Genomic DNA, 15011 nt, shown 5'->3' on the forward strand with positions numbered 1-15011 from the left:
AGGCCTCTGATGCATACGTGCTTATGGGGTTTTGGTGATACTTCCGAGCCTTTTGCGAGGACGGTATGCATAGCGTCACTTCCAGAGGGGCAGACCGGTGTGGGAGGAGCTGTGAACTGTTCTCTGGACTACCGGGCAGCGACATTTATAGCCAGAGAGGCTGAGTATAAACTCGCCATCCGGTTGAGAAGATGCAAGAAGTGACACCCCAGACTATGGTTTGCTCCTTCATCGCGGCTTTTGTGTAGATGTCTATGGCAGGTCGCCGTCTGCGAGGCTGTTGCCCCTATTGAAGATGTATATTCAACTCCCTCGCCCCCCACCTGGTGCGGGGTTTCGCTTGGAGACTCAGCGACCACAGCGACCACAGCGACGCAGCCGTCACTCACTTGTTCTTCCATGTTCCTTTCCCCCACTCACCAAGGTCCACAAAAGCCACCGAGATTATTCGCAACACATTTCTTCGCTGCCCGAAAGCCTAGTTCAGACAGGCTTCGGCTGCGCGTCCGCGGGATCTTTAGAGAGGCCAGCGAGTTCGCCATGTTGACGCCCACTTGAATCCGCACAAGCCGCACACAATCCCTTCGCGCCGCCTAATCATCCCACAAAATGTCGACTCGACCTTCTGACGCGCCTCGAGCCAGCAAATCCGGCATACAGACCACTGCCGATGGTGCTTCGTACATTCCGGCTTCGAAACGTGCGGATGGCTCTACCAGAAAAGAAATCAGAGTGAGGCCTGGCTATAGGCCGCCAGAAGACGTCGAGACCTACAAAAATAGGAGCGCCGAGGCATGGAAGAACAGAGGTCAAGGTGGCGTGCCCGGAGCAGAGTCGTTGGGCGCAGGCAAAGATGAGGCTCCCACAATGAGCAAGAATGCAAAACGCAGGGAAGCCGCACGGAAGAGGGCAACCGCAGAAGGGTCAGCAGAAGGTGCAGGAGATGAACTCGCATCAGCGATGCAAAAGACCGACATCTCGGCGCGAGACAAGCGCAAGGAGAACTGGCACGATCCCTCGAAGCTGGCGACAAACGAGGTAATGGCCACCGATGCCGAGATGGAACAACAGAAGAAGATTCGCAACCAACTTAAGAAGTTACGTGCAGTCCGTGATCTGAGAGAAAAGCGGGCGGCCGGCGAGAAGTTGTCGCACGACCAGATCATGAAGATCGGAAAGGAGGGCGAATTACTGCGGGATCTGAAGAAGTTGGGCTACGATGGTCCGGAGTTGGAGGCAGACGCTTCCGAGCCTGGAAATGTACTGGTTTCATCGACAAACTTGGTCGGCTGACGGGATGATACCATTGTTGTTCCATCATCTGTCATCTGTCATCTGTCGACAGGTCTCTGACGTGCAGCCGCACCAGAAGTCCAAGAGACAAGGAAGGACTCAACCACTCATTCCACCTGTCTACGAACTTATGCTCACCAAGCCTATTGGCCGAGAGTCTCCGCCGCAACCATGACCACTGCGTGGAAGGAGATGAGCTGGAGATTAACAAAGGACGATTGTAACTAGCAGACTTATCGGCCTGAGTTTGCAGCGCTGTCTGCAGCACCAAATGAAGCATCCATAGTCGGCGGCGGCATCGTCTATGGTAGCCTCAGTGATGCAGTATCGAGGTCTTGATGTCGGCCTGTGGAGGAACCGCTTCTGAACGACGTCTGCCAAACCGCTGCTCGCGTGTGCATGCATGGCGTGCGGGCGAAAGCGGAGATGCGTGATGGTTTTATGGCAAGTGAACCGAGTCGCCCAGCATCATCACGCCAAACTTTTGGTAGAATCAGTTGCAATTGATAGTAATTGCCCCTGCTACTTTCCGTCCAGCGTCCAGAAGCTCTCTAGATTTATCCCGCGACCGCCTCCGCATGCACCGCTCGGTGTGTATCCACTGGATATGCGCGTGGGTGGCTGTCATGCTCCCTACCAAAATGCCGTAAAGCACGCCTTGCAGCCTCGAGCAAGCCCGAGCCTACGACTCCGTACGTTTCATTCAACAGCCAGCCATGGCCTCGTCAGGATACCCCATTCCGACGGTCAAGATATCCTACCACCCCCGAATCCGCATGCCCGAGAGATAGCCATTTTGGGCGGAGGAATTACCGGCCTCGCAACAGCCTTCCACTTGAGCAGCCAGCTTCCCAGTGCAAAGATCACGATATTCGAGAAGAAGGACAAGCTTGGTGGATGGGTTGATTCGGAGGTGATACCGGTGGGGAGGGGAGAGGTCCTTTTTGAATGGGGTCCTCGAACACTGAGAGCAGGGATAGGGCCTGCGCCGCTTGCGATGCTCGAGCTGGTAAGCCCAAGACTGATGGATCTTCTGCCTGTGATGCTAAAATGGATCCTCTAGCTTGCGCAACTGCACATAGGTAGAGATCTCGTCGCGATATCAAAGTCTAGCCCGGCTGCCCTCAATCGCTACATCTACTATCCTGACCATCTCGTCCGCTTACCCGTCCTGTCCAGACACACTTCGCTCTTTGAGCTGCTTCGGACTTTGAACACTGTGCTCACCGAACCGCTGTACGACGGAATGCTGAGATGCTTGAGAGAACCGTGGGTGGCTCCCCGAGATGAAGACGTCAAGGACGAATCCGTCGGAGATTTCATATCCCGGAGATTTGACAAGGCAGTTGCGGATAACCTGCTTTCTGCCGTGTGCCATGGGATTTTCGCTGGCGACATCTACAAGCTCAGTGCGAGGACTTTGCTGCCACAGTTGTGGCATCTTGAGACCAGAGATCGAGAAAGAGCGCCTGGCATCCTTCTGGAAATCTTGTCCAACATGGTGAACCGTATTACATTCACACCCGTCAATGTTGCTCTACATGCGCACCGGCAGATTCTCGCGCTCAGGGCACGAGAGAATTATTTCAGAAGAATACCGAATTTGGACAGCTTCGATGAAATGAGCGTCTACACGTTCAGGCGGGGCTTGGGTCAGATAACCTCTGCACTGGAACAAGAACTTAGCGAAAACAAGAACATCACCATTGCACGGTCGACCTCGGTCGAAGATGTCGTGTTCTACGACAGCAAGAATCAAGTGTCCATCACGCCCAGCCCGACTGGAATCACCTCAAACTATGATTATGTGGTTTCGACGCTAGGCCCCCGGACATTGAAACAGTTTCTCTCCAACGGCGCTCGAGTATCAGGCTCAACGCTGGACCCCAAAGTCATAAAGGCCTGTGAACACAGCGACCGCTCGGTCAATGTCATGGTCATCAATCTTTACTACAGCAACCCGAATCTGCTGCCCCAATCACTCAGAGGGTTTGGGTACCTGATTCCACGTTCCGTCCCGCTCGAGCAGAATCCCGAGCGTGCGCTGGGCGTGTTATTTGGCTCCGAGACATCGGGTCGGTCTGATACAGTTGGCCCTAGATCTGCTGAGCCTCACTTTATCTCCATTGACAGCAACCCGGGTAGCCCGCTGGATCCAGATCCCCCGACAGGCGATTCAGAGGTTGTGATGCAGGACACCGCACCAGGTACAAAGCTGACGGTCATGATGGGTGGCCATTGGTGGAGTGAATGGGCACTGAGCAACCTTCCGAGTGAAGAACAAGCTATTGAAATGGCCAAGACTCTTCTGAGAAGACACCTCAACATCGAAGAATCTCCTGAAGTTGCCAAAGCGCGGCTCAATTGCGAATGCATACCACAGTATCCCGTTGGATATGCTCAAGATATGGCCACCATTCATGAAGGATTAACGGATACGTTTCACGGACGGTTGAAAGTTGCAGGTCCCTGGTGGCGGGGCGCTCCAGGAATGAGCGACTGCGTCCTTGCCGCACGCGAATCAGCTTGGGCGATCCGCGACAAAGACGACGACTATACCGGATTACAGGGGTATACGCATGAATCATGGGTCAGGACTCATGTCCCGACTGGAACGACCACTACTGAGCGCATGCAGTGAGGCTCACGTCCTCATTCGCAGTTTTAAAAGTTTTTACGGTTGGCAGCTTCAGCTCAAGGAATAAACCTGGATTTTGTCAACGGAAGCCTACCAAGCGCAGCTAACGGGGTGAATGTTGCAATGGCAGTGGCAGAATGGACCCTTGGAGGTGATCGAACACTGGCCTTTTTCTTGTCCCTCCCAGCCGATCTTCTCACTAGACCAGCGGCGTCTTCCGGAGGATTTATTTCAGCTCTCTTGCGATCGCCTGTACTATATTTGAGCTTTTCTATCTGAAGAATGCGACCCAGGAAGACTATAAAAGTTCGACGAAGAATGCAGACAGTATTACAACCACCTTAAGACGGCCGGTCCTCCTCTGGCCTGCGTGGTGTCCTAGTATGGCCAGATTTCGATATGTGAAACTGACTTGCTCTCAATGCGGATGTGTGAAATGGTCTTTTGGATTTTGTATCTGCATGAATAGAGTCTTTGGTGTCTCTGACGTCGGAAGGGCACGCCCCCGGAAGGCCTGCGCTCTCGACGCCGGTGGTGCCTAATCCTCCCACTCTGCCAGTGCGCGAACAATCACTCTAGATCTGATCCGCCAGAGAGATTGATTGCAGGGGCCGCAATCCACCTGGGAGACTGGAAGCGGTGGTTCAACGAAATGTCAGTGTGCCAACGGGACCGATGCAATACGTTACCCATAGTGGGTGGATGGCCACTGAATACAACTTTCGTTAGACTGAGAGCTCGGTGTTGAAGATTTGCAGTTTGTCTTGGCGTGCACGGGCCACAACGACATTGTCGTGTCGTTATGTCTTGGCGTGCTCTTGACGTGCACGGGCCACAACGACATCGCCATGTCGTTATGTCTTGGCACGCCAAGACAACTACGCTCAAACATCTACCCGTCCCCTTCCACGCCCTTCACTAACAGAAATTGCGACTCGACCAATGACAGTGGATAAGGCTAGCGCAGGAAACACTGTGGCGCGAGGCACAACGTGGGCAGAACTCGTAACCCCGGTACATTATGCTTCCGCTATACGCACAAGCCCAATGAGGGAAGTGATTGCTGCAGCGGGCGCCCTCTGGAGAGAAGAACAAGACCGCAGCCGAATCTCACTCGCGGGGGTCGTCGTTACACAAGGAACGCGCGTGAGGCGTACCGGATACTGGATCTGGGTATTTTGAATACCTCCGCTAGAGTCGGGTGGTTGTATGCTGACACGAGGGCAGAAGCTGGGCACATAGTAATCGTGGACCAGGAAGCGCCAGCTCTGTAGCCATCTTCTTGGTCATGGACCGAGTGCGTATACATCTTCTTCTGTCTCTCCGTCGTCCCTCAGATCCCCCACTTCTAGATAGAGATGCCAATCGTCCCCCAGCGCGCGTTGACATGAGAAACGAAACACCGGACTCCTTTCCTCGAAACCTGGGACTCTCCTCTGTTCGCACTATGCTCAAAGTACCCGGACCAAACGGAAGAACAGGGAGATTAGAATAAACACCGCGCAGTTCCTCGGCAACATGCACGAAGGGAAACAAGTTGACACCGGGTTTTCCCCCATTTCCCACGCCCTTCAACAACATGCCCGAACCCACAGTTCACATACGCAGCCTTACTGGCGAGCAGCATCCCACATCAACCTTTGTCTAAGGCGGCTCTAGCCCCCCCAAATCATAGTGGTGTCGCCAAATGCCGGTGTCGACCACTAGATATTGCTCGCACCCTCACCAAGCAAGGGTGCGCTCCTCTCTCCGCACTCGTACTTGGGCCGAGCACATAATGGGCAGTATAGTACTAATCCACGGTCCTCAGTCTTGCGAGGACAGCCTTCCCTGCTAGCGGAACTCTAGAGCAAGAAAGGTTTTGATTTCTCCTCCCCGTCCCCCAAGACGACTCTTTGTCCTGAGAAGCTTTGGCCTTCTTTTATGCTCTTCGTTTCGGTCCCGCGTGGCTCCGGCTGTTTAAAATTACTATTCTGGAGCCGACGGAGCTCAGCTTGCTTCCTCACCCACACACCCCTTCTCTTCTTTGTCTCACCTTTCTATGGGCGACCCTCTCTTCCTTGCGAACCGCGTCATGTCACTGGAGTCGGCGTGGAGGACGTTCATGCTCTCGCTTTTCAGCCTTGGAGTCGCTGTCCCGGTTCAATGAGAAGACAAACTTGGTGAATGAGAGGTGGGTGTGTGAAAACGCACATGGGATGAAGAGGAGGCACCTTGCCCGCACCCGAAACGAGGGCATTTGGTCCGAGCGGCGACGACGGAAGAGGGAGAGGCAGGCAAATGCTATGAATGAATAGCACGCATGGAGATGGATGAGAATGGAAATGACCATGCAGCCTTGCATGGGGGCGACCGACCGACTGACCACCTGATGCGAGGAGATCAAAGATGCTCGAAGATACTCGCACAGAGCCAGACACTCCGTCGGCGATCCATCCAACGCCGACGCCCTGCGACGCCCTTCAACCCCCCTCCCAAGAGCCGGGTCCAACTGGCCGTCACATGCTTCCACTGGAGCCGGATACACAGCCACCTCTTTCTATCCTCCGCACGACAGGAGATGAGCGCTGCGGAAGGTGAGGAGGCGGCTCCTCGAGGGGTATCGATACTGATACCAAAGTCGACTTCAACTCCAAATATGAAATATACCTTCAATTGAGGACCCTACCCTCTTCGTCGACTTGGAAAAATCCAGCTAGCATTGGCGGATGTGGTCGAGTGACCTCGACGCTTCACATGGCCCGGTCTGATCAGACGAGGCCAGCGCTAGTTGGCCAACAATTACTCAACAGCGCGTAGACGAGAACGAGATGGGTTAAAGGAAGGACTCAATGGACAGATCAGTGGTCAAGGTATGTGGAGTTATTTCCCTCATTGTGACAATTTCAGATGATATTATCATAGCTCGCCTACGAGCTGTCTGCTAGTTCTGTTCTCAAAGACACAATGACATGAACGCATGCTGGGTATGGTATATCACTTTTGGACCAAGGAAAAGCGTCAAGGATACATCTTCGCTTCCCTGCGCCTCTTTATGCAATCCAGAACCAGATCCTCTCCAGCATGTTTCTCGGCTTGCGCTCAGGCCATACTATGGCATCCAGCGCAGCCTTGCCCGTGTACAGATCGGCTTCGGAGGCCTTGCGGAAGTGCGTGCGCTTGAAGATCCTCCAGAACAAGTACAGGCCGAAATAGATGGGCACTCCGATGTAGTCGGTGATGAAGGCTTGGTAATCCCAAGTTCCTGCGATCGAATCGAACCCATTGAAAAAGATGATCAGACCGAAGAAGATGGCGGAGGCATAGCCGAGGTATGGTTGCAAGGGAGACTTGAAGGGCAATTCATTGCGGTTGATACCCTGGGCATGGCAGGCGTAGTAAAAGCGAAGGTAAGCGATGCAAATGCTGACCCAGGTGAAGAGAGTGGAGATCGTGGTCAAGTTCTGGAACCACGTGAAGACAGTATTCGAGCCGGAAGAGCAAGACATGTAGGTCAGGAGAGAGATTGACCAGGTGATCAGCACACACCACACCGGGACACCAGTCTTTGTGCACTTGAGCAGGAATCTAGGTGCTTGACGGATTTGCGCAATCCCGTACAGATATCGCGACCCGGTGTACAAGAAAGCGTTGGCCGACGAAGAGGCGGATGTCAAGATGACAGCGTTGATGATGGATGGAAGAGAATCGATTCCGGCGCGGTTGATTGCGATAACCCACGGAGATTGAGCGGCACCAGGCGCACCATTTTCACGAGCGTTCAGAAGATTGGGGTCATTGTACGGGACCAAGACGCCGATTGCCAACGAGCCCAAGACGTAGAAGAACAGGATACGCCAGAAGACTCTCCGGACGGCCTTCGGAATGTTTCGGCGGGGATCCTCAGCCTCACCAGCCGCGACGGCCACCATTTCGACACCACCATATGAGAAAGCGGCATTGACGAGAGTGGACCAGAGACCAAGGAAACGACCAGTGCTGCCGGAGGCGATGTAAGCTTTCATGGCACCGGGGTTGTTCCAGTATTGGAAGCCGAGACGGTGTTGCCCTGGAACGCCACCCACATCAATGATAAGGGCGAGGATGAGCAGGCCAATGATGGTGATGATCTTGATGGAAGCGAAAATGAACTCGGCTTCGCCGTAAATGGCAACGGCGAAAATGTTAAGGGCCAGGACCAGCACTATGACGATCGAGATCCATGCTGCAACGTTGATGTCTCGAGCGCCGGGCCAGAACTGGATGACGCTCGATGCTGCAGAGATTTCGGCGCAGAGTGTGATAGCGCAGGAATACCAGTTGTTCCAGCCAACAGCAAAGCCCATGGCATCATCGACATAACGAGCGCAGAATTGTGGGATAGCACCAGGGAGCGGAAGCCACGTTGCCATCTCGCCCAGGGACATCATCATGGCAAAGACAGCCAGACCAGTGAACGTATAGCCCAGGAGAACCGACAGCGGGCCGGCTTGAAGGAAGGCACGGCCGATACCCAAGAACAGACCAGTACCGATGGTGCCACCGAGAGCAATGAACTGGATGTGACGAGATTTGAGACCTCGCGAGACATAGCCATATTCCTCTGCGGTGGCGATGTCGCCAAAGACATCGGTGGCTTCGTTGAGCTTGGAACCTCGTCGAGCCTGAGCAAGAGAAAGATGTCAGCGGCGTTGGCCCGAGTTTTTCTTTGCTGTGTACACGGTGTGAACTCACCTCGACCTTGTTGGCGTCAGTGTAGTCGAAAGGGAGGTTCTCTGGCGACTCGGAGCCAGGCGCGAGATGGAAGTCGGCGGTCTTCTCCATGTTGGAGCTTGTGGGAGCTATTGGAGATGTCGAGTGCTGACTGTTTTGCCAGTTAACAGTGCTCGACGATCCTTTTAGATCGAGCAGGGGACGAGCACCAGCACCTGGGACCTCGAGATGGGGAAAGCGAGACGAGAAGAGCCTCGCAGGGTCAGGGCGAGTTGGGAAGGTATATGTAGGACAACAACATGTGCGCGTGGACCATGCATGGGTGGTGGTGGTGTCTGGGGGCGTGGCAGATTACCCTGGCTGCACCGAGCCCATCAATGGCTCTGGCATCATCGCCTGCGCCGAAGGACAACGAGATACGAACTGTCGAGACTTTGAGGCTGGGCGCCAGAGTGTGACGCTGCGACCCACCCGAGCAAGGCGAACTGGGCAAGGCGTGAAGCCGGAAGTGGCCTACGCTAACACACAAGGGCGATGGTGCAATAGTGAAGAGCCATGGATACGGGGTACAGTAGCTCTGGGCGGTCTCGAGTCTCGACCACAGCTGCGTGGGCGAGGCGGGTGACAGGACCGGATGGGTGACCCTGGTAGAGGAGGTGTCCAGCAGGGGAAACCAAGAAAGGTGGAAGTCGTTGATCAATGGGTGGTTGGAGAGAATTGTGGTGGAGCAGGTGAGGTGTGATCTGTGATCTCCCGACTGGGGTGAAATACGATCAAGGTCACGAAGAGGCCAGTGAGGATGAGCGAGAGGCAGCCAGGTTGCCAGGATGGAGGAAAAGCAAGAGTGAGCGAGTGATAGCGCAGCCAACACCACCCCAGGCACTCCCAACTCACACAAATCCCAACTCCACCTGCAGCGCAACTCTCCTATCACTTGTTCCCCCTCTTGATTGTTCAGACTTGGCCCCTCGACCCTGCGGCCACTCGAAACAGGTGAGCCTTGCAGATAACAACGTTCCACAGGGCACCGTGATTTATTGGCAGGCACGAGGCCACTGTACGCTGTGGGACGTTGGGGGCTTTTTCGCGGGCGAGGCGTTGACATGCGGCAAGGCAGTTTTTTTGCCCGTGCCCAGATGCCCAGACTCGCCGGCGAGAATGGGCAACTTGAAGATCGAAGTGAGGTGAAGATGAGGGAGAACTGAGGCGCAGGGATGGTCAGTGGTCACGCAGCCTCCGGTTGGTGTAGCGTCGTGTGGGGTAGAGTAGCGTTGGCTCAAAAGCTGCATCCAGAACGGAAGGTCGCCGTGAATCCAAGCACCAACAAGCAACCAGGGACAAGGAAGCAAGCAACAGGCAAGCTACAGGCAAGCAAAGCCCCAAGAAAACCGTCTCAGGCCTGCCTCCTCGGCGCCTAGCCAGCCCGCTGTCAGGCTCAGGGAGCCCAAAAGCAAAGCGCCCTCCTGAAATTACTCCGACCTCCTTTCCACAGCCAACCACAGAAGCAAACATCGACAAACATCGACAAACAAGTCCAGTTCTACAAAGCGCTCCTTACGGCCTCCAGTGTCTCTCTAGCCTACCCTAATGCGCCATCTGACTGGCTTTGGCTTTGGCTTTCGCCATGCCAATTTCAATTACTCAATTTTGGCCTGAACAAACGCCATCGCGACCAGGGCGAGCCATCAGTTTTAGGACACTCGACGCGAACAACATCCAGCAGCAGGGCGACCGGGGGCGGCCCTTGTCCCCCAATCCGGTCCCCGCGTCCGATGCGCTGGACTCGAATTAGTAGTCAGTTTAGAAGGGCTTCTGGAAGGCCGCCAACGGGCGAGTTGCATCGGGCTACTGAGAAAGTCATGGCGCCGACGCCCAGATTTTTAGGTGCAGATGCAGTGGCGTATCTCTTACCCTTCAGTATTTCCCAATCCGTTTTCTTTTACTGCATTCCCAACTGACCTTCTGTCATCATTATTCGATAGGAACTGCAAGCACCGAATGGGAAGCAACAGAGTGCTGACACCCTCTTCCCGACCCGGACCGTCCAACTCTGTCTCTCTTGCCATCCATGCTTCTAGAAGCCCGTGGCCCGTGTTCGACAACTCTAACTCCTACCTATCTACCTCCTCGGCAAAGTTTCGTGGTGTGTCGCCACTAAGGCACCGGGCTCTCCTTTTGGGTTTGCAATTCCGATACGCGAAAAAGAAAAGAGACAAAAGCAAACACACATGAGATATTGTTTCAGAATGGCCAGCCGACAATAAGCGCTCCGTCGAGCTCTGTATCATGGTCCCCGACGGAAAGGCATTCCGCCCCAAATGCTAGTCTGACTGATGCTCCCTCGAGCTCCCTCCTGAGGACATCAAGACTTGCGCAATTCCAGCACCTTATCTCTGAGGGACTCTTGCTCACCCTTCTGTGAGATCAGACACCCTCTGGGACGTTGGAGCTCGCCCAGACATGGTCCTTGAGGCAAACCACTGAGGGCGTTCTTCCTGCCAGCTCTGGCGATCTATACTCTTTCATGATCGATGCCCAACCCCAATTCTCAGATAGGTTTGTTCATGAGTGTCCGAATCCGGCAACAACGAGCAACCGATTTTGAAGTTTTCCCCCACCTGTCAACCAGAGGCTACTGATTAGTGATGCCCCTATATCTCGGCTATCGAATTGTTCAGATCTCGATGTCACTCTTCGACCTGCTCTTGAATTGCCATCGTTGACATGACTATTTCGCCCATCCACCATCAGGTCTTTGTTTAACGTCACTCGCAGGTTGATGGTATAACTGGACAAACAATATGAGGATGTTTGCGAACTCTAAAATGACGTCTTGCTGTTACGGGCAAAGCAGCGGGGCCATTGTTTGCTCGTTTACATACCATCCTTGTATCGGAACCTCAACACGTACCGGGTCTGGTTTCCCAGTAAAGAAGACGTGGATTTTTCGTCGAGAAAGAGTGGACCGGAATCCATCAAAAAACGGCCTTGCCATGCCTGCGCAATTCTGGGCATATGCAAACCCGATTCACGTGGGAGCCTATACTGGATTTCTTCGACTGGCTATGCTTCTTTGCGTTCGGCACAGGACCCCTTCCGCGTGCGAGTCTGTTCTATGATGAATTCCGCCCTTGAGAGTTTGCGTGCTACTTCGCCAAGGGAGTAAGAAAAGGAGGTATTCGGGTGCCATATCACCGAGGAAACATGAATAGATCTAATTTTACCCCCCTGCGCCCAAGCCCTCATTAATGCATGTGTTTGGTCTATCTACTTCTTCATCTCGCGGACCAGACTGCTAAAATGCTCTTTCTGTTCCTCCGCCAGCTTGCCTCGCGTGTCGCTCACGATGGTCAACACCAGACTATAGTTGTTGTACAGGAACTTTGCCCTTTTACTGGCATCACCGGCCCCCTTGGCGAGCTTGCCCATCAGAGACTCGTACTCGGTCCTCAGCCGCGCGAGGCTGTTTGAGACGGGCTCGTCGTCGCCGGCCTCGGCGCTGAGTAACAGAATCCCCTGCAAGAACTGGCCGAAGCGCTGCGTGATGGCGTGCGGCGCCACCGAGGCCTTGGAGGCGTCCGACGATCCTCCCCCGACAAGGGAGAAGGCGGCTGCGGCGCCCCGGCTACCGGTCGTCGGAGCGGGGACTTTTCTCAGCGACTCGCAATGCGCATCCATGACAATTTGAAAGCGCGGCCACAGGAGAATGTTTGTGTAGTTGATGTATGAGTCTGCCACGGGGACTTTGCGCCGCTGCAGCTCGAACGCGAAGTGCTGGTTCAGACGGACGCAGAGTAAGACGCCCAAGCAGTCGTTCGTATTCTCAACAAGGGATTTGGTCAGGCTGTGACCCATGGTGAATGTAGGCTCGAAGATTTCAACCACCCGACGCGAGATCTGATGATACGTACTGGTGGAAAACAACTCGGTGATGACCGAATACTCGGCGGACACATTGTCAATGAGTGCTTGGTTGAAATTCCGGAAGGGAACTTCTAGGTAGTGTGCCGCCTTGCTTTCTTCCGCAAGGTAGGCCGGCAGAGCTGTGTCGTTCTTGGATTTGAGAAGGTCTTCCCTTCGTCCCAGGCTAAAGGCATCATGTGGTGGGGGAGCGGGTTTGGAGGCCCCCAGGACATTCCGCCTGGCTGGAGCCGGCTCTGAGCCGAGTAGGTCATGTTGATCAAAGGCGTGAATTTGTAGAGCGTCAAGAGCTTGTTGGTATCGGGAAAAGTGGCTGCTATAGTACCACCGCATGGTATTGACATATGCTTGCCCAATTTCCTCAGCCAAAACCGGGTGATTCCGAGCCAGAAAAGCGTACAGATCTTTATATCGCAGGAAAGTCTGCTGTTGGATTACTTGGGCGTTAATATTGGGTGAGCGAAGCGCTTTGATCTGAGCCACGATGTAGTCTCGTATTCGCTCGATCGCTTTGGCCTTGAGATCTTCAAGCAGAGGTTTCAGGTCCTGCAAAGCCTTGACCTGCTCCGACTTCTCCTCTTTGGCTTCTAATATGAGAGATCTTGCTTCCACCTCCTTCAGAGCCTTAACAAACGTCTCGTCCATGGGTCCTTCTGCGATAGACTTTACTGTGAGAGGAGACAGGCTGATTTCTTCCACCGCAGGGCCCAGGAGCTTCTCGACATGGCGCCGGTTGTCGAGTTTGGCGTTGAGCTGAGTAGAGCGAGCCTGTAAGTTCTCAATTTCTGCAGAGACCTGACCAAGCTCGGCCTTGAAGTTCGTCAGGTAGGATTCGACGTTGGTAAGAATCTGGTCGCATTCCGCAATTGACTTGTGGAATTCTTCAAATTTCCGCCTGTTCTCCTTTGCTGATATCTCCACGGCAGAGTCGTCGCCAGCAGGTCGCGTGGGTATATCTTGGGCCACGAACTCTTCAAGGCTCAGACCCCCAAAGTCAATCTCTTTGCCCGTTTCTCCGTCTCGATTTCTAGACCCACCATCCTGTGCTATCCCATGTCTCGAGTTCCCAAGTATAGTTTTTATTACTTTCACAGGATCTGCGACATTGGGCGGGGGCCTCTGCTCGAATCTTAGGGAGGATCCATTGGGCTGTCTCGCCGGGGTCGTAAGAGATGTTGTAGAAGTGTTCGCACTAAGGTCGAGGGAGGTTGTGGATCTCGTTGCAGATAGACCCAGCCCCGAGACTGTCCGTTGACTTGGAGCAAGCTGGGAATTCTTGCGTGGAGAGGGAGAATATGGCCTCGTTGGGGCGAGCGATTCACGAGAGGCACTGGGTGTTGCAGCACCAGCAGTTAAGCGGTCCAGCCACATGCTGAAGGATCACTTTGACAGAAGTCATTACAGGGAGTGAGCGCTATAAAGGCATGGCTCTTGTCTGAGAAGCAAGATATCAGGTAGCATACATCGCCCAATTCTTGTTCACTAGGGGTTGCATCTCGCGACGTTGGACGCGCCAAAGTGGCATCGTGAGCAACGGTGCCCAGCCTCGGGGGATTGTTAGTCCGCCCGCCGAGTTTCTCTCTTCCGAAAAAGGGTTTGAGCTTCACCTGATCCTCATTTAAAGGAATGTATTTGTCTACAATCACAGCTCTTCTAAACCAGGGGACCGCTATCTTGCCGCGTCAGAATGGGACTACTAGCCCGACGCGGGCCATGTCACCAGCTCTACTCGTTGGATCCCCAAGCCCTTTCTGGAGCTGCAACTGGGATACGAACTGACTTCTAAGACTTGAATGAATGACTGGTGCGATACAAAACCGCAGAGTTTCGAGATCGGCGGAAAGGATGACGGCTCGTGATGGGAGCCAAGTCCTCACCCCCTTGCTTCTCCTTAATCCCATGTCAACACTGGTTTTATGCATTTCCCATGGTGCATATCAGCGATTGCTTGGTTGACTTCAGTGTAGGGGTACTTGGTGATAAGGCGATCTATCGGGAATCGTCCCTGGCTCCAGAAATCGACGAGAACAGGGAGGAACTGCAAACAATTAGCTTGAACCCAGGTCGTCACCAACCGGTCATACCATCTGTGGCAATGAAGAGCCCTGACACGAGCCAACATAACTGACGTTTCTCCCTATCCAGCGGGCTGCTTCGATGTTGACAAACTTCCCCCTTGGTGCTCCTCCGACTGTTACCACTGTTCCATTGTTTGCTGCTGCCGCAATCATGGACTCGATGACAGCAACGTTTCCGGTCGCGTCGAGTGCACAATCGACACCCTCGCCGTTGGTGACGTCCTTAATCATTTCAACCACGTCTTTCCCTTTCGAATTGATCGTGTGTGTCGCGCCCAGCTCTGTCGCTAGCTGCAGTCGGGAATCCACGATATCAATAGCAATAACTTTTGTGGCAGGTGTGAATCTGGCCGCCGCCATGATCGCCGCCAGCCCGACCGACCCGACTC

At 54.0% G+C, this 15011-nt stretch overlaps 5 protein-coding genes across 5 annotated transcripts; 3 read left to right on the top strand and 2 right to left on the bottom strand.

The window, feature by feature from the left end:
* Positions 1-412: 412 nt before the first annotated feature.
* PV07_09208 (uncharacterized protein) lies at positions 413-1794 on the top strand. Its single transcript, XM_016396440.1, has one exon. The coding sequence runs from the start codon at positions 610-612 to the stop codon at positions 1291-1293; it is 684 nt and encodes a 227-aa protein (XP_016246296.1). The 5' UTR covers positions 413-609; the 3' UTR covers positions 1294-1794.
* A 7-nt stretch (positions 1795-1801) lies between these two features.
* PV07_09209 (protoporphyrinogen oxidase) lies at positions 1802-4705 on the top strand. Its single transcript, XM_016396441.1, has 2 exons — positions 1802-2302; positions 2357-4705. Exons 1-2 carry the CDS (start codon positions 1901-1903, stop codon positions 3932-3934), a joined length of 1980 nt encoding a protein of 659 aa, XP_016246297.1. The 5' UTR covers positions 1802-1900; the 3' UTR covers positions 3935-4705.
* Positions 4706-6773: 2068 nt separating this feature from the next.
* Positions 6774-9685, bottom strand: PV07_09210 (uncharacterized protein). The gene is made up of 2 exons (XM_016396442.1): positions 8645-9685; positions 6774-8574 (listed from the first exon to the last, which is right to left on the bottom strand). The coding sequence occupies exons 1-2, from the start codon at positions 8732-8734 to the stop codon at positions 6964-6966; spliced, it is 1701 nt and encodes a 566-aa protein (XP_016246298.1). The 5' UTR covers positions 8735-9685; the 3' UTR covers positions 6774-6963.
* Positions 9686-10985: 1300 nt separating this feature from the next.
* On the top strand, positions 10986-11869 carry PV07_09211 (uncharacterized protein). Its single transcript, XM_016396443.1, has one exon. The coding sequence runs from the start codon at positions 11425-11427 to the stop codon at positions 11740-11742; it is 318 nt and encodes a 105-aa protein (XP_016246299.1). The 5' UTR covers positions 10986-11424; the 3' UTR covers positions 11743-11869.
* PV07_09212 (uncharacterized protein) lies at positions 11673-14025 on the bottom strand. Its single transcript, XM_016396444.1, has one exon. It carries the CDS (start codon positions 13913-13915, stop codon positions 11891-11893), a length of 2025 nt encoding a protein of 674 aa, XP_016246300.1. The 5' UTR covers positions 13916-14025; the 3' UTR covers positions 11673-11890.
* Positions 14026-15011: the final 986 nt, after the last annotated feature.

This window comes from Cladophialophora immunda, assembly GCF_000835495.1.
Source record: "Cladophialophora immunda strain CBS 83496 unplaced genomic scaffold supercont1.5, whole genome shotgun sequence".
Classification (NCBI taxonomy): Eukaryota; Fungi; Ascomycota; class Eurotiomycetes; order Chaetothyriales; family Herpotrichiellaceae; genus Cladophialophora; species Cladophialophora immunda.